The sequence below is a fragment of the Teleopsis dalmanni genome, chromosome 2 (assembly GCF_002237135.1).
Source record: "Teleopsis dalmanni isolate 2A chromosome 2, ASM223713v2, whole genome shotgun sequence".
In the NCBI taxonomy this organism is placed as follows: domain Eukaryota; kingdom Metazoa; phylum Arthropoda; class Insecta; order Diptera; family Diopsidae; genus Teleopsis; species Teleopsis dalmanni.
In genome coordinates, this window is record NC_051847.1 from 78,985,934 (window position 1) to 79,006,813 (window position 20,880).

Sequence of the window (20,880 nt, forward strand, 5' to 3'; positions counted from 1 at the left end):
GTTTTTTTGTTTGCAATGTGAGTCCATATTTGGTTTTTAATTTTCAGACGTAAGTACTTTCATACATTTTTAAAAAAGGAACCTTCGCCAAAAACTATTTCAAAATTAAAGTTGAATTGAAATTGTAGACCAACTTTGTTTATCAACAGAATTAACTGCCTTAAGAAAAAATCTTAACACAAAATAAGGTTTCCACAAAAAAAGCAAAATAATGTAAAAATTAAGAGAGGAAGAATACAAGGCATGGTGGGAACGTATATCCTCAAGCTGATTACGAGCATCAGGGGGTAATGTGTGAGCTTAAAAGCACTTGCAACCACTAAAAAAAGGGTAGTGCACAGGTAAATTTGGCCGGAAAAAACGTAACACACTAGTTTTTGCACTTTCGTTTGGTGAATCTGGTGTATATGTGTCAGTGTATACGTATGTATAGATATATATATATCATGTAGATATAGATATTTACTTCTGTGTACATAGTTACTTTTGTTACAAGTTACTGTGAGCAATGATGGTAATATTCTTTAGCATTTTTAATACATTTACTTAAGTAGAAACAAGCCACTTGAATCACATACTCACACACATACCGAGCGGAGTATGTGCCACTGCTTATTTGCACATTTTGTCCAAGTGTGCAAGCATATTTGGATGGCGCAACTCGGTATAGCACGGCACAGTCCTTTACAGTTTCTTCAGTTTTTTGTTGAACTGAAAATTTTTAATGCAAAGTTGAAATTAACAAAAGCAAAAGTGGAACGCATTGGACTTATCCACCACCAATGACAGCAGCTTCTGGGATTTATCATTAATTCTTTTTACAACTACATGCATATATATATATGTATATAGTATATGGTATATATAAATATATGGCGCATGAATTCGCTTTTCATCGTAGCAGGTCAGGTGCATATAAATATCTACGTGAGTCTTCTTCCATGACGGCTTTCATGCATTGAAGGTGAAATATTGTAAAACTTAGCAGAAAAAAATTTCCCTGCAAATAGAAAAAATGTTGAAAAATTTTGTTTTTTTATATATTTTCAGTGTCTGTGCATTGTGAGATTTTCAAATTTGTACACTATAAATCATAAATTAAAATTTATTGCTTTAAAAATGGGTTAACATGCTTTATAAAATAATATAACGAAGCTCCTTCACGTTTAAGATTTCTAAAGAGGTAAAACCTAAGATGGCTCACATTTTGATTAAAGTTTGAAGTAGCGGTGTAACCATTTCACACACTAAAACTTATATTCGTATAGTTAGATATAAAAAAGTTAGAAAAAAAAATATTTTAAATAATTACCTGTATTAAAGTAAAATCTGCAACCAGAAACTAATTTGAAAGGATCTCATTGCAATTGGCAGAGGTTCAGATATGCTTTTATTAACGAACACTTCTTTAAAATTAATAAAATAAATATACGAGTACCTAATTTTCATCAAACAATTGAAAATGTGAAACTTTCAATAAAATTAGATCAATAGGCTAATTTATTAATGTCACATCACTCAAATAAGTTCTTGAGCTGACTTATAAACCACAAATTCGATATTATTAGTCCGCTTCTAGAAGGAGATATTCATTCCAACGTTTCTCCAACAGTCCCATGGAGGGCGCCACATTCATTTCAACGCTTATCCAACATTCGAAGCCCTTGTGTAACACATTTTATCTTTACCTCAAAAGATGTAATCAATTCTTCATAAGAGATAAATTCCCCTTTCTGGAAATTAGTTTTTTTAGTTCTGCAAGAAGATAGTAGTAGTTCAAAGCCAGACTAAAACAATATGCTTAATGGGTAAGTTTTATTTTCATTGGCCGATTTAGATAAAACGTGATACCGAATTCGCACATCGAGTGTGTTTAACATTGTCTTAAGTCACGTTTATATTCAGTACTCAACTAACAAGTACATATTTGGTTTCATTAGAGCAGGGTCAGTACAGCACTTTTAAAGTCATTGCTGCATTTGCATATTATTTTTTTCGTTTACTAGTGATGTCTTTATTAACACTCGAAATTTAAATCTTAAAATTACCCGTTCTTAAACCGAAACAAGTCAACTTATTATTATTAGATTGTCATAATACTTCCATACATGTTGGACAACAATGGCGGCACGGTTACAGAAAACTAAGAAACATTCCTCCCTTTTGTCGCATATAAAACAGTTTTAGATAGCCCCAAAAGGGATCGCGTTTACGTCGCAATGTCTGAACTCGGTATCCCTGCAATGTTAATACGACTTTGCAGAATGAAGTTGAGCAATACCCGTCAATGTAGGTTCGAGTCTCTCCGAACCTATTGATACAGTGTGAGGTTTTAGAATTTTAGGAAAAGGAAAAGCGATCATTGTGAAGTATCATGCGCAGGGCAGGTGTCCATCCTTGCTTACGCCAACGACATTGACATCATTGGGCGTAACAATCGCGATGTTACAGCTACCTTTACTGCTATCGAAAAGGAATCTGCAAGAATGGGCTTAACGGTGAATGAGGGGAAAACGAAGTATATGTCGGCTACTGGTAAAAATGTACGTTGCTTAATGTCAGCCTGTATATCAGAAGAAGAATCACTATTGCTAATAGGTGTTACTATGGGCTCAGTAGGAGCTCATTCTTCCTGTCCTTCTGTATTCTGACGCAGAAGCATGGATGTTACCACAGAATAATGAAGCGCATGCGAATGAATTACGAATTGTATCAGCTTTATCACAACATTGATGTAATTCAGCGAATTAGCATCCAGCGGCTTCGCTCCAGCGAAAAAAGTATTTAAAACAGTAGTTGGTGGAAGCAGGCGTAGAATAGACCGTGTTTCTAGTGGAGTAATCAACTTGAGGGAACACTAACTGGACTTGATGTACGAGACTGGAAAAGGAGCGCACGCAGCAGAAGCACATGCTGCGTCAGGCCCAATCTCAGTTACGGGTTATTATGGCCAAATAAGTAAGTAAGTATCCAATATCGTTTGCAATTCGGCGTCTTCAAACTTTTTTGGCGGTCTTCCACGTTCTTCATTTCTCACATCAAAATCATTATTTCTGAACCATTGAAACCATATTTTGCACTTTTGCATGTTGCTTCTGATAGAGCATGAACACCATATGCCTCGACAAGCATTCGATGCGACTCTACACCACTTTTCTTCAAATGAAAACAAAAAATTAATGCTTTCCGCAAATCATCACTTTCTGATACAAAATTCGACATTTTTAACACGATGAAAAAATATGATGTTGTCTGTTCAATGACTTGATGTATACTAAATATATTTCACACATGTGATAGCAAACAAACAAAAAGAAATAAAGGCTCGTTCACAACAAATGTTCCCTGTCGGAACATTTGTATCTTTACGCTCACTTCATACCGGTACACCTGGTAGTTCCTTCAAATAGCATTCCAGATTTGGTATGCCCAATACCGTATATAAGTGACAGTCAAACACTTCTGAAATAAGCTTGAAAGTACTTGCGGCTAGAGTTTGTATATTCCTAAATTTTGTCAGCAATGTAGAGAATATCAACAGAAATCGGTTGACAGATTGATGAAAAGCAAAAGTAAAAGTATAGATTCACCAGAAACCTGAAAACATGAGTTAGTTGACGTATTTAATATGTAATTGTGTACCATGATAGATAGTAAGGCATATAGATAAGCCTGCATTTTTACCTATCATATATATCATATATATTTCTGTATATGGACTGTAGGGTTCTGTATAACAGTTTGCTGACAACCAACTAATTCCAACACTTTAATATTCTATATTTGCATTTGATGAATTCTACAAACGTCCATTCCAATTGCAATAAGAAAACAAAAAAGACAACAGTTTAAAAAACAAAAAGGAAGAAAATATTAAGTTAAAAAGACACACCACAATTGGCCAAAAAGTTTCACCGAATTTTCCTCAATTGGCAAAGCAAAACCAACAAAATCGTATTTCACCAAATAAAAACCGAACTGAATCTGCACGGATGCCCAGGATGAAAATGTACATACCATTGGGAAACAACGATAGAGCACAAATCGAAACGGAAAAACCAACTACGAAAGTATCAAATAGACTTTTCTATTTAAACATTTTTATATTAAATAAAAAACGTGGAAAATTGAAAATAAAAGCGGAAATGCAAACGTTAACACGCCTTCAGCCATATTGAATTCTATTGTTAAAAACAAAATGGACTACCATAATTCTTACAGAAAATATGAATTCCCATGAAGCAGCAAATAGCAGTGAAATTTGTTAGGAGACAAATACCCATGAGCAGAGGAACCACATTAAATGGAAAAAATATGCAAAGTCAACGCAGCGAACAGAGTCAAGGAGAGCAGAAGAAAGTAAACAAAAGCACTTCAGGCTGGTGAGTCTGCAAGCAAGCAGGACGATTTGCGACTGAATTTTTGTTTTTGGCGCATATTGCATATTTTTCTATTTCCTGTGAATAAAGTGGCGGAAGTGCGGCCATTGAGTAGGGGATGCTTTGGCGGGTATGAGTAGCGGCAACACGAGTGCCACTTTTGTTTGATGGAAGACGATAAGAGCAGTACAAGAATAATAGAGCGACTTTTGTAGTTCAATACTTCAGCTGCGAGTATAATGGAAACCGCACTATGCAAAAAACGTAATGAACCTGAACCCTGTTTTCTAGAAGAAGCAAAAATTGTATAACTTATTGATGATAATGTGGTATTGATTGCAATTATCCCTCCCAAACTAAATGAAATAGTTTATAAAAATATATTTATAAATCTCAAAAATAAGCACATACTCTTGGATATGTTTTTAAATACAAAAGATTAAACTGTAAATTGACTATACAATATTGCGGTTTAAAATATCAATCCCAACATCAAGTTTAAAATGTTCGTAGGTACCACTCAAATCAATTTACACTTATAACCTCATCTTCATAAAAAACCCCAAAATCCAAAATCTGTGAATGATTTTCCTGCTTTTCAAGTACTGTGTTTATGTCATTCAACCATTCATAACAATCGTTTTTATAATGAATCCAAGCTATAAAGTAAAAAGTAAAGTAAAAGTGCGTTTATCCACCGAAATTCTATCTTTTATTGTCCATGATTTTTAAGCTTCTTCAAAGTGTTATTTATTATCTAGATGCAGTTTTGCACATACCCGCGCTTATCCAATCGGTAAATTTTTATTTTCACGCTGGCAACACTTTTATACACATTCTGTCAAAATTTAACGCATATCGTACGATTAGTTTTTGTTTGGCGTCTATACAAAGAAGTCGAAAAATATTCGTGTGGTTTTTATAGATAGTGATCCCACATTCATCGAACGCATCATAACTGGTGATGAGACATGGGTCTATGAATTTGACATGCCCACCAATCAACAATCGACCGAATGGTGCCGAATCCGAAGGTAAGCCGAATCCGAAAAAAGATCGCAAAAGTCGGTCCAAAATCAAAGTTATGCTGACTGTTTTCTTCGATATTCATGGTGTGGTGCACTATGAATTCCTTTCGGACGGTCAAATGGTCAATAAGGAGTATTATTTGGCCGTTTTGCGTCGTTTGCGTGAGGCCATTTGCAAAAAGGGGCCAGATTTATGGAAGGAAAACTCATGGATTTTACACCACGATAACGCACCGGCTCACGCAGCGTTGGTTGTGTAGCAGTTTTTGGCCAAAAACTCCACTATATCATCAACCAAGCACCGTACTCTCCAGATACGGCCCCGTGTGACTTTTCTTCTTCCGTCATCTCAAATTGCCATTGCGAGGAACGCGTTTTGAGACCATAGAGGCCATAAAAGAGAATTCGCAGCGTGAACTAAAGGCTATACCTTTGGCGGCTTATAAAACTTGTATGGAAAATTAGACAATGCGTTGGCATGCATGTATTGCAGCAGGAGGAGAGTACTTTGAAGGCGATAATAGAGAAAATTATTAAAAATTAAAATTTTGCGTTTTTTTTTTTTAAATTCTCGTTCTTTTTTGATCACATGGTAGTGAGTTTGGAATTCATTCTGCGGTAGTAATTAAGTATGGAATGCGTGTTATGTGTAGAATCTTGTTGAATCATTCATAACTTCTCGACTATAGAGAACATGTTACAACACTTTTTTTTGCAGACATATGTAGTGTAGCTTATATTGGGCGGGTTAGCAAAAAAAAAATTTTTGTTTTCTTAATTAGGAGTACATGAGTGCACAAGTAAAACGGCTGCAAGAAATTCCGCCTCCTTTTAATAGTGTCATATAATGGGTTAGCATTGCCGCCACGGTCCAAAAACACTAGCGGTGGGTCACTGTCGTCCGATTTTAGATAACAACCATAACAATTTGCAAAAGTCAGTTTCGTTAGAATGTGGTATGTGTCGATATATCAAGAACGTATTGTGGTATTCGAGTGCTCCAACAATATTACTATATTATACTGTAAGGACGTAATTTTTTACAAATTTCCGCGCTACATTAACTTTTAACTTGAATATATAATTACAATAAATAAAGAAATATATTTAAATAATAATATTAATAATATATGTATAATATGTTAATTACATAGTTTGTTTACTACTTATATATTTCCTTTATTTAGTAGTTAATATTAATTTTTATTAAAAACAGAAAATATAAATATTAAAAATCACCACCTTTCATTCATGAATTGAATGAACCAGTTTTTCAACGTAGCAGCACCCACACCCACACGCACATCCAGCACAAAACAAGCCAAGCTCACGGCAGAGCCGTGTAATTAATTAATTGTGTACGCATGAAGAATTACACTTGTGCGGTTGTGCGTACAACTAATAAAGTGAGGGTGATTTCATATAAATGGACGACAATTTTATATGAAAGATCACTTAGCGGCAGTTCACCGAAGTGAGTAGACACCTACATCATCGCTTAGTCGCCAGGGAAATTTCACGCCAGTAGTATTCTGATACTATAGGCTAGATAAATTTGTAGACTTGTAGTTTTTAACGCCGCACGGCATTTTAATACCATTGGCTACAACCTATTGTAACCACTTAGAATTATAATAACATAGACTAACGGACCTATTCTGTGTACTTGACAGATTTGTCAAATTTTTTAATAAAATTTTTGATTTTTATAAAGCAGAAAGCTTTTTGATATTCTGGACACATCTTGACAAATTTCAAAGCTCAAGTACCTAATGCTTTTCACCACACTATGGTGTAAATTTTTTTGTATAGAAAACTGTTCGTAATTGTTCGTAACTGTTCGTAAAAAATGCTTGTAAAGAGCACATATTTTAAGATGCCAAAAGCATTTTCATGCAGTCAAAAAACAATAAAAAATATGCTTTTAAAGAGCGTATATTTTAGGTAAGAATAGGTATTTGTCATGCTTGCAAAAAATAAAAAATGCTTAAAAAGAGCATATTTTTATAGTTGTCAACAGCATTTGTAGTATTGACAATTATCAAGGAAAAGTTCTTTTTATTTATGTCACAGAATACCAAAACCTTTACAGCAGTCAATTTTGACAAGTGTCAACGTTTAACAAGTTTATAAAGTGCACAGAATAGGTCCGTAAAATTATTTTTTTACCTAATATTATCAATTTAATGATAAAGACATTCATTTTGAACTAAAATACACAATGTCTTTACTTTCTCCTTGGTCTTTTACTAGTCTTCGAACTAGTCAATAAAAGAAATTTACTGAGTGACACCTCAGCAAAATTAAACGACGAGCCCGTGTCGTTACTATACTATATCACAATATATATCAATATCAAAAGAATAAACTCAATAAACTAGTTGGAACATTACCATTGTTTAAAGTCTGTTCAGCAAACTCTGCAGTTATAAAAAAAGAAACAGTTGACTAGATCAACATTTCGAATGGTTTGAATTTTACAATATTGGTTTCTCTGAAAGCGTTATACATCATCATATACTGGTTTATGATTTAACACAAGATGGTTCTTCTTAAATGGTCGAATTATCTTAATGTTTAAAAAACAAAAAAAAAAACACTAAATTATTTCCCATTTCGCGTTTTACTGTGTATATAAAAAATCAGTCTCAAAGAGTAACTGTAGATAGGTGATTTAGTATTGTGGTTAATATGACTCTAAAGCTATGACTCTAAAGCAACCTGCATCTTTACCTTTACCTTTACTAAAAATTTTATACGATCATCTTCTAGCTGTTCAACCTGTTATTTATATAGCACCATTCTGGAATATATGGGATATATTCAGTAACCATCTTACTTACATTATATTAAAATATTAAAAACTTTTTAAATTATTTAGTTTTGTGTATCAAATTCCTCATTTTCTGCATTCATTTGCTTACGTGCTCATTACTCATCATCATTTCCTTAGTTTAATTAAAAAGTTATGCGGTTCTATCGCTGAAGAGTTAGGGTTTGATATGTTAGAAGTTTTGCCTCAACTATTTCTTATCTTGCTTTGTAATAGTGTCTTATGAACGGCATTCTATTAGCACAATTTAAATAATTTCAGTTTCAAATGCAAGCACACGCGTTCCGCAAATCCAATTCATGACAAAAGTAAAGAGCAGAGCAGAGCTTTGCTTTGCTTAGCGCTGCAACAATGCAACATGGCAATGTTGAAGAGGAAACACTTGAAAGACTTTCATTCAGATACAATGCAACAATGAAATTATAATAAAAATAAAATAAAAAAGATGAAAAGATAAAAAGATAAAAAGATGGAAGCATACGAGTACAGCAAAAATAAAAATGAATTTACCGTGAAGTGAAATTTGTACAAATGCTGAAAATCAGTCACAAGTGCGTCAAGGAGTTCTGTGGAGCCTTGTGAATCCTGTGAAGCCTAACGAATGGGTGTATGCTGTTTCCATAGACGATGTGGAAGACGATATGGAAGTCGTGTGCATATATGCCATGAGTGTGCTTTATGTGGTTGCCAGTGCCCTCGTGATTGTGCAGACAAAAACCAAAATTTTAAAATTATTTACATTCTCTGCTTTAATTGCATGAAAATCCGAATAATTAAGATAGAAAAAGTAGAAGAAGGAGTATTATGGTGCAGTGGCACAGTTTTGGGCAATAAATGAAAAAAAAGAAGAATGAATGAAGACTACAAATGTATGAGAGATGAGTAAAGCTTACAAGTAAAGTAGTTCAAGTAGAGCTCAGCTCAAAGAAATTATGGCCAAATAAAAACAAAGAGAAATTTCGTTAAGTTTTTGAACTACAATTAGCAAAAAAAAGTAACTTTATAACTTCGTTCTTTCAGAAATCAGTGCAATATATAAATATATGAAAAAATTATATAAACTTAACTTGAATAATCGCTACTTAAATAAAGTGTGGACGTAGCAAACAAGAAGAGATTAATATAACATTTTAAAAACTATTGAAAGACCATTTAAAGACGAACTAGAAACGGTGTTGTTAATAATATCATAAGCTTCAAGTATTTAATTAGATTGGGAGGATATATGCTAACATTAATATTAACACTTCCATTCGAAGACATGTATTTTCCATTTTGATGCCTTCCTATTGTGGTATCGTTGATGAGTTACCTCTTTTTTTAAATGAAAAAATATTACGAATTCATAATTTGACAGAATCTTTAATGTAACTAGCGTACTGAATATATTTTATATAACCACAACTTAAATAACTTAAAGCGGAAAATTATATATGATGGCCATGCCTAAGTAAACAGTCATAGTTCGATTGCTTGCACTCAATTCCAACTTTTATGGTATCTCCTCATATCTTTTGTATAACATGAATAACCTTGACAAAGATATTGAAACCAATCCGTGGATTTTAATGAGAAAATAAGTTAAGATCGATTTATGTTAAACAAGTTATGTTAAGAAAAGGACTTATGTTATAATAGCATTAAAACTTTTAAAGAATTGTATGTAAGCCGGAACAGTTTTGAGTAAAATCCGTTGAAATCAGTTGAAAATTGCTGTACATCTAAAAATATCTATCTTTCTCTTAAGCAAGAATTCTTACTTTTGATATTCTACTTGATCAGCTTAAGTCAAATTACATTTAAAATAGGGAAACGCAATAAAACAATAATATAATCAGCACATTATCTGCTCTCCATATATAAAATTTTTTAGCATCTAACATAAATATATGGCTATGCAGATAACATAGTCATAACAAGCAGAGGAAAATTTGAAAATACTCTATGCGACAGAATCCAATATGGACTAGAAATCAGAAGAAACTGAGTATAAACCCAGCTAAAACTACAGTTGTCACCTTCACAAAAAAATAAAAACTCAAACATCTGAAACTTATCAGAACCGATGGAATTGAGGTAGAAATAAAAAAAATGGTCAAGTTTTTGGGCATATATCTCGACCAGAAACTTAAGTGGAAGCACCATATTCAGAAGATCACGAAGAAAGCCACTTAGCTCTTATGACGTGTAGATTCATAGCAGGCAAAAGTACGGGATGTACACCAAAAATACTGCGATGGGTTTACTCGGCGGTCATCAGACTCATCATTTTATATGGGGCACTTATCTGGAAAAATGAAACCAGACAACAGAATATCATTTACGCACTGAACAGGCTACAAAAACTGGCGTGCGTATATATAACGGGTGCCATGCGGACTTGTCCAACAGCATCCATGAAGGTCCTTCTAGTACTCGCACCCTTGCCGATATACATCAGGTCCGAAGTGGAAAGGTCAGTTCTATGAATGTAGAAAGGGAATATAATGGATAGCTGACTCAATAGAAAGAAGTTCGAAAATCTGGCCAAGCAGCACTTGGAATTTTCAATGCCATGCCAAGAGAATGAGGAGTCGACCACACATGTGATGTTAGAATGCCCTGCGCTAAAGCACATTCGAAATAGGCTCTTGGGAATGTATATTCTTACGTATGCAATAAAAGGCAATAAAATTATGTAAAGTAGGTACTATACTACTTTTTATTGATGCAACAGAGTTTAGAGAAGGGGGCACAATAGACCCGGCGGTCGCAGTGCCTCTTTCCCCAAACAATAATAAACAAAAAAACATAAATATAGGTCTAATTACAGAAATTTTAAATTTAAACAGTTACTATCCGTAGTTATTCACACTTAAACACATACACAAATATTTATTTTTTCTTTTAGAGATCCATTATCCTTGGGCAAATTAACTTTTAAATTGATATAAAGTATTTTCACACTTTATATAAAAGCAATTTATTATACATTTTTATAAATATGATAAATCAACAAATGTTTTGTTTTTTGCAGATACGACAGTCCTTTAAAAGCACGTCAGGAAAAAACAGCAACTTTTTAAAAATGCAGCAACTGCCAAACTAAACAACGTAAATATGTCAGAAACTGTTATTTGCCATAACTTTACAACAAAGTTAACGCACAATAGTTGCCAATTTTGATAAATGATTCAACTTATTTTTAAAAAATACAATAAAAACTAGAAAATATAAACTAAAACACTTTTTATAAGTAACGTAACGCCAATGAACTACATCAACAAATGCTCAAAATGAAGAGCTCCGCATAGATAGTTTGACTGCAGTTGAAAAATTGTGCTGAGCTTGTGCAAAAAGTGGTAGAAAAAACTTCACAAGTGCAATTTTTGACGCGTTGCAGTCAAACAAGTTTGAAGCTCTTAAAGAAAAATCTAATTGATTAAAAAATATCGACTAACAAATTTATTAGGTTGGTAACATTACAACAATGCAGAGGAATTGCAACTATCCGAAAGCCGTAACACATACACAAGCAGCGCTGCCAACAAAAGCAACAACGGTGTCTAACAGAGTACAGAATTGTCGCCGTGTGAATTTGCTGTTATTTACAGAATTGTATCACATAACTCTGTTATGCTATCTTATGTTAGTTCCAGTACTGACTACAACATTTGTCAGTGCTTCAACGTTGGATATATACAAAAATGCACGTCTAGGTCACCGCATTGTACAGACACGATATGGGCGTTTACATGGACTGATATTGCCGTTAGACAATTTTAGGTTTTTGCGGTCGGTTGAAGTGTTTCTTGGTGTGCCATACGCAACACCGCCCACAAAGCAAAACCGGTAAGTATTAACTAAAAAAGCTCAGAAAAATAGATTTTTACTTTACAATATTAATTTTTTTTTACAACACATTAATCATTAAAAGGATTAAAAGGATCATCAAATAAACGCTTTCGAATGAACAAATCTTTATTCCTCGGTTTATTTTTCATTAAGAAGAAATAATCAAAATCCAGCATTTGGATCTTCCATCATCTTCCATACTGACTGTTAGTGACTGTTAGTGTTAGTGTTAGTGAAACATGGATAATAATATCAAATTTCACTACTTTTAAATAAACGTGTTAATCATATAAATAATAAGTTTGAAGAAATATAATTTTTTTTTTTTATTATATAAACACAATCTGTACAAGAACATTCAGTTCGTAATATAAAATATATGTTCTTAATATAAAATAGAATAAGATGATATGAAAACATGTGCGGGACACTCAGTAGTGTACACCGCTAGAGATTAAATTACAATTAATGATTACAATGATTACAATTACTAATTTAATGAGCAAATAGTTGGCTATAAATGTTTAATTTTAGTGAGTTTATAATTACGATTCACGTATTTGGGGTTCGACTTGGCAAGTCCGACGTAGAAAATCTTCTTAGTTTATAATTACGATTCACGTATTTGGGGTTCGACTTGGCAAGTCCGACGTAGAAAATCTTCTTTCACTATAGACAAATTTTATAACGGCATTGTTTTTTCAATCTGATTCATATATGATTTGGCCAAATAAATTTTCTGTATTCATTGCAATGAATCAATGAATGAAAGATAACCGAATTACTTTCAAACCACATTTTTACGTAATTATTATTAGTGAACTTTTAAAACTTAAGCAATTCTAATTCTCTTCAGGGCATTGGAAGAGATACTATGCAATGGTTTATGACCTAACTACATAAGCTTGAGAATTTAGATAAGATTCATATCTGTTTTAAGAAAACTAAATTCAAGATTCTATTATATTCTGCTAGAAATAAATTTTAAGTAGTTCAACTTATGCCTAATATTTTTCAGTAATGTGGTTGGGTGATCCAAGAGATATGCAATATAGGCAATATTTGCCAATTAAAAATGTAACTTAAATTACATCTTTGCACTCAAATATAATGAAAGTCAGAGATATAGACCATGTGCGATTTCGAGTAAATTGAGGTTCACTTATGTAAATATTTATTTATTTATTTATTACACTTACTTATTATTTTTGGTTAAGAGTTTTCAAATTTATTTATTTATTTAATTAAAATCTATTAAACAAAATTTATTACATTTATTAAACAAACTTATCTAATTTAGTATACTCGAAACTATGATAAATACCAACGTTCCTGCCGTACCGACATAATTTACAATTTCCCTCAATTTACCATCAATTGACTTGAAGTCGCACACGCCAATAGTAAACATGCAATACAATATATTAGTATCATTTTTTAGAGAAAAATGGATATTTTATTCTTTTAATTTTCTGCATGTTGGTCTTGATGTGTGATTAAAAATAATCGTTTTGATAAATTATCATTTTGAGTTTTAAAACTAAATTTTTTTTTGACTTTATTAACCAAAGTGTCATTTTGATTCGCTTTTAGTTTGTATTGCTCTATCCAACACTGAAATCGACATTCATTAATACATGAATTCCACTTAAAGACAACATTAAAAGTTTACTCATTACATTATAGTTTTATAAAGAAAAAGTTTGCCAATTAAACACATGCTAATGCAATTTCATTGGCCAAACATTAACATTTGCACTAAAATTGATGCATCCAATTTGAAGTTTTCCAAAAGTAACATAAACTTTTAACGATCACAATAAATCAACAATTCAAAAATTAAATAAAAATAAATTGCTTTTTGATGTTTCCCAAAACTGACTAGCTAAAGTCCTGTATTTCAATCTTTGATGTGACATGATTGGTATGATTGGTGTGATGGCAAAGGCAATTGCCGTAATAAGGACGACGTTATTTAGTAAATGGTACGGCTCAGCGTATGATCAATAAAATTACTTTCATAGTTTTTATTCGTCCACATGATGAGCGTCGTTGAGCATCATTCATTCTCAAAATATTGTGCAAAGTTATAAAATTTTGAATAAAATGCGCCTTCAGCAACTGCAAATATTTAAAAATAATTTTATACGCCTCATCTGCTGTCAGTGTCGTAAAACATAATTACAGATTCGGTTTTATGGGACCATAAACAAAGTAGAGCAATGGAACTTCTCAATGGAGATGGAGAAGTGGGTGGTGTTCATGTTGCTGTTGACCAAGAGAATTTAAATTTTGTTGGCTTAAAGTGCGTGAGACTGAAACAAAAGGCAACTATTACCTTTGGTGAAATAATAATAATAATGATTTATTTGCACCATTAACAGTTGTGCCACTTATCCTTATGTCCATAAGGTAAGATGCATAAATTAAGAACGTAGCTAAAGGAGTAACCAATAGCAACTAGTCACATACAAATTCAGCAATTTTTCTCACTTTTACCTAAATTTACCTTTCTCAGACAGCAAAAACGCAATCAAAATAATTTGAAATCGTATCTCATAAATTGATTTCGAAAGAAAAGTTATAACCGCCTTTTGGCCATAAAATGAATTTGGTATACTAATTTGTTCGGTATTTGTTGTCAAGGCGACTTCTATTTCCTTGTTGTTGCTGTTACTGTCGCTGTTGCTTCATTTAAGTTGCGTCAACAAACAACAACAGCTGTTCTTAAGCACTTTTTTGTTGCTTCATCATTAAATTAAAAAGTAAAAAAAATAAATTCATTTCAAAATTTCAACAAAATACACAAACATTCCACACAATTACGCTATCAGAGCGAACTCAAAAACAATATAAAATACATAAAAACTCCTTTAAAGGACGAAAATTTCCAAAAATGAGCTGCGCAACTACACGACGATGTCGTGTTTTTGTTGCATGTGCACGTACTTCAAAATGTCATTTAATTTTGATTAAATAACTAAATTATTTTATAGTTTTTTTAATAAAGTTGGCAACATTTGCCGAATTGCTGGGTTGGAGCATTTGTTTTGACAATAACTTATTAAATGCATAGAAGAAACTGGTAGTAATTGCCAATATCCTTCAAACTTAGAGGCTCCTATAGTTTTAATAACATTCGCATTAAGTATTTATTTGAAAAAAATATATATATTTTTAATATAATTTTTATACAATATTTATATTGGATCTATAATTTGAATATAGATACACACACATACACGTCAATGATAGATATGACAAATTTCCATGGCTCTGCAGTAGCTCTGCAGATAGAGTAGGGTCCAAAGATTCTAAAATCATATTTAATTTATTTTTTTGAAAACATTTAGTCATTTATTTAAAAAATCGTATTAAATTACTTCTCTACATTTGAGTAGAGTTTATTTATTATATCCACAAATTAAATTTTTACAAAAATATAATTAAAAAAATAATAAAAAAGAAAATATTTTCAATTAAAAGAATCGATAAAATTATGTATACATTATGTATACGTATGTATACATTGGTTAACCACATATTTATAGGTATAAAATCTTAAATAAATCGAATGTTATAGGTTCAGATATATTCATATTTGATATTATATTGGATAATACAGGCTTCTTATAAAAGTTATTTCAGCTCATAACGGTGTAATACTGGGATCTATTGTAGTATAGAGTTATCTTTCTACTTTTTAAGCTAGTTATATATTGAAAATATTATGGAGAATGGATGAATGAATTTTCAGAACTATCCTACTAAGATATACTAAAAGACTAAATACTAAAATATATTCCATACCTTTAGCTTAAAATAAAAATTCTTTACAGTAATAATAATTGACAGTACAAAGATATGTTTTGTATATTTGGCATTCCTTATGTTGTATACTACAAAATATTAAAAGACCAATAAGTACCGAAAATGCAACTATAATAATATAATTAATAACAATGCAGTTTGCAACTATTAAGAGCATGAACTAATAACTGAAAACTGTCACATCAGGCAGATTATGTTTTAATAAAGAAAATCCCTGACAAATAGAATGTAGAATATGTGTAGAATATTTTAAATAAAAGCAATTATGATCAAATTAAGAAATCACGATAAAAAAGTCTTTGAAAATATAGAGTAAATGGTCTCCGAATTATATCATTACAGGAATAATATGCTTACATGGTTAAAATATATAGATCTGTAAAAAAAAATGTCGAACTTATAGAAATAAAGGATAATCAAGCAAAGTATTTGAGAATAGGAACAATCCGTAAATATTTAGGTAACCTTTTAAGTTATGGGTTCAAAATATGGGAATTCTTTTTAACAATCAAAGAAAAATGTTTTAATTGTTTTCTTTAGCGAGTGTGTGATATTTTAATATTTCTAATCAAATAAGTGATGCGAAGTACTTTTAATTAGCTTCAAAGCTTATGTAATTCAGATTAAAGCGAATCTTACTACAATGTCTCTTGCATAGTAGCATAACTGAAAACACAAACTAGTTACATTTGTACATTATATGCCTAGCTTTAATAGTATGAAGCCATGTAAGGTGAAATTTTAATCTCCCGACAATCTATAAAGATATTGATTTTATCATTTTAGCAAAAATCAAATATTCAGTAAGATAGTAGAGGATTAATGTGCCAAATATTCCAATCTAGAATACTATGAATATAGGTCGCATAGTACTGAAGTCTACAGAAACACAAATATATTCTAATTGTGCTATACTAAACTTAGGAGTTGTAATGGACACTGTATTATTGCCATAGATTCTTCGTGCTATAGGCTTATTTCGCTTAGTAGTTACGCACAAAGTGATTTGTATAAATGATAGGTAAAGGTGAATAGATTATGAATTGCAGTATGTTGTAGAGTGTATATATAATGAGATGAATTCACACCTGTAGCTATTATACAGCTAATCTTATTTGATATTATTTGATTTACAAAAGATATCTAATTTATAATATTGCATTCAAACTCACATAGTATAATTTGTAGCATAAACGTTTAATAACTATTAAATTATTAAATTAATATTAAAAATATTAATTCTTTTAAACTAAAATAATATCTATTAATATCTATAATTAAATTAGCTATGAAACCATTGTAAATCATTGACTGTACTTCTACTTTGATATTTTCAAAGGAGAAGCAAACAGGGTCTGCTTACCTTAAAATGTGTTCACAGAAGTGATATCTATTACGAGGAAAAATTTTTAAAAAGTTTTTGATATCTTTAGACAATGTAAGCAATCATTTTTGTACTTCAATGCTGGCGAACTATGTGCAACAGCCTTCCAAGAAATATTATTAGGCTTACTTAAATTTAATTTATTAAAATTTTCAACTTATTGCCTACAAAATATTTTTCAATTAAATTTGCTAATATTACTCCGAGAAACTTATTTATCACATCCAACACCAATAAAAGTGACTACTAACAATAAATTTGTTGGCAATAATATTTGCTCAGGACAAAAGTCATACTTTGAACTAAACGTAACATTATCCAGTAAAGTTCTGAAGGCCTATTTGACTTTCCGCAGGAGAGTAAAGTAAGATGAAGCAAATTAGTTGGTTATTTGAAGCTAGTAACAAAAATTCAATTGCTTGGCAATTGAAGTTTCCTGGCAATGCAAAACACTTTGATAAAGTCAAGAAGAAGCAACGCTACAGCATTAAATCAAGAACACTACACAACACCACACCATCTCCACAAATCCAAGCACGATTTCACTTTTATGTATTTTCATATAAATTAAAATATATACAAAATCATAATGAGTAGAGGAATTTTGCGCCGCCACAATAAAGAAAACTCAACTGAATTTCAAGTGTTTCGCCACATAAAAAGTAGTCAAAATAACGCCTACTTTGTGAACTTGTGAACTTGTGGACGGAATGGCGGAGTTTCGATACTTCTTTCTTATTATGATTTCCTGTTTGTATGTTTGTGCGTTATTTGTTCTGTGATTATTATACTTTTTAATTTAAAAAAGAAATTGCTACCAGTTTGACGTACTGCCGCTAATTCCGGCTCATACATACAAATGCAGAATAAAAGATACAAAATCCTTGTTACTCGCACATTCAAAACTCATACTCATACTCATACTCAAACTCATACTCTTCAAATACTACACAAACAAACATAAAGCATAATAAATGAAAATATTGGCGAAGCAACACATAAACTCAGATGCTCTTTTGATATTTTGTTAATATTTTTCTTAGCTGTCATAATGAATTTATTTGGTATTCAGCTCACTTCAGTTTTATTACGAAATATTTTGTTCTTTGCAGATTTAGTCCAACACGCGCACCAGCACCCTGGGATGGCATACGCATATCTGATAAGTACAGTCCTGTGTGCCCGCAGCGTTTGCCAAACATACAAAACGAAACGGCTGCTTTGGAAAAGATGCCAAAAGGGCGCTTGGAATATTTAAAAAGACTTTTGCCATTTTTGGAGAATCAATCAGAAGACTGTTTGTACTTGAATATATTCTCGCCAATCAATGGTAAGTAGCAGGCTTCCGAATACATATAAGTAAAGCCAAGCTTTCATTATGCCAGCATGTACAGCAGTCAGCCATACATGAAATTAGCTCGCATTAAACATATTGAATATTATATTAAAATAAAAAAATTCATTCATTTTTTGTATTAAATTTCAATAATGCAATTATAAGTAATTTCATTTGCAATATTTAATTAATTCAATGAAAAAAGTTTAATTGGAATTTTCCGCATTAATAACAACATTTCATTATGAGCAGACGACAATAAATATGCCAACAAAACCTCCATTGAGTTTGGTATGCAAACAATAATTTAATATTAAAATTTTGTTAGTAATAGTGACTGTTAAGTACGCTATTTGCAAGAAAATAACAAATAAAACATGGAAGTCAAATTGGATTTGATTCCAATGCACCCATGAAATGAATTAGCAATTTCAACAGCTAGAAATTGTGTCTAGTACGGACCTCAATAAACATATTGATAACGTTCTCGTGAGTTAACATCCATCGTAAGGTTTTGTGGCATTTATATACTCTTAAAGAAATTTAAAATTGCTCCTATTATTAAGGCTCCTATATTATCCATTAGCAGTTAATAAGCGTCAGTTACATTTTACGATATTATAATTAAGATAGTTGGTAATGAATAACCCAAATTAATTTGTATATTATTTTGGACGTTTTGGGCTTTATTTGGATATTTGGTAAACATATAAAACTATATATAAATGCATACAAAATAAGTTCTTAGTAATAAATAGCAGAACAAAAAACTTGCCACTATTGACCCTTTCAAGTAATGTTAAAATATAATTTCAACAATTCAAAATCTTTAACGAATTGGAAACTTAACCTATTACCACATATTATAAAGCTGCGTTTAGCTTGCAACTAAAATCACATTAAATCATTTTAAGAAATATCTATTAAATAAATCACAAAGAATCGTTAATCAAGCAAAATAGATTTTATCATCTTCATAATAAACTCCATCGGGTTGACTCAGTCCACCACACATTTTTCATCGTCTAAGTTTGTTGTATGGCTGAGCACAGAAAACAATACTCACGGGCCAATTAAGGTGAGCACAAGGATTCGTCGATGCTTGCTTTGTGTCCAATTAGAATACACAAAAATATGAAAATAATTGAAAAACAATTAATGTCTATACATTGGGTGACATATCGGTTCTAACTATTGCATAGTGATACTATATAATGATGCCAATTACTCACACTTTTTTATACAAAATGTATATTTTGAGAATTCTGGCTTTGCTTAAGTCCTTCGGGATATCCTTTTCCATCAGAAAACTCTCCATAGCATCTCAGAGCAATATAATTTATTATAAACAAATAATCAAACGTTAAATTGATTAAAATGATAGGAAAAATAAACAGTGAATTATAAATCTCAACAGTTCTCCAAACCTAATTTGAAAATCAGAGTATTCAAATTTTTTTAAGCCGAAAATTTTTTGTTCTCTTAAGTACGTGTATTTTTAGAGCTATAATAAGCTTAAAGAATGTAAAATAATCAAAAAAAAATTGATATATTATTGTTTAACGTTTTACATATATAGTTTATAAATTCTACTAACATTCTCTTAGTCTTTTTATGTTAAAGCCATGGTTATGATTTAAAATTTTAGAATTTCATTATTTTTTATAAACAAACGTGTAAATTTAATATAAACAATTTATAGAGTACTACTACTATTGCTAAGTTATTTACTCGATGAAATTATATTAATCTTCAATTACTTACTACCAGTACTACGTATAGTGCAAATCATTCGTTATGGCACGCGTCATGCATCGTAAAACAACTTAATCGACTTATGTCTGTGAAATCCCTTTAAACTGACTCCCTAAAAAATACACACATTAGTACAAGCGTACAAGGGATCCACAACACAACAATAACAACACTGAGTGCGTGTTGTACGCAAAATAAATACAGCGACCATTTCTGCGGTCGTTTCCGGTCCCGTGAACTCATACTTGACCATACAAATTGTCAAAAAGGGCGCCAACGCTTATCGCTACGTTAAATCGTACGGAAGCAAAAACGGAAACAGCATTTGATGGCTCAGTGTCGCATGTCGCATATCGTATGTCCCTTATTGGTAAATACGAGGCCCGCTTGCATAAATAAGGATTTTGACATTTTCTGAAAATATCTTATTTTGATAAAAACAATTTTTTTTCACTTAAATACAAATTTCTATTTGAAATTACTCAAGCAATTTTGAACAT

The 20,880-nt window shown here is 31.6% G+C and overlaps 1 protein-coding gene across 1 annotated transcript in view; it reads left to right on the plus strand.

The window, feature by feature from the left end:
• Nucleotides 1–20,880, plus strand: part of LOC119684205 (neuroligin-3) — a gene marked incomplete at its 5' end in the record, with an annotated part of 148,770 nt that overhangs the window by 10,714 nt on the left and 117,176 nt on the right. Inside the window, 2 exon segments of the mRNA XM_038098196.1 lie at nt 11,257–12,071; nt 18,402–18,619. Coding sequence (XP_037954124.1) covers nt 11,710–12,071; nt 18,402–18,619 — 580 coding nt within the window.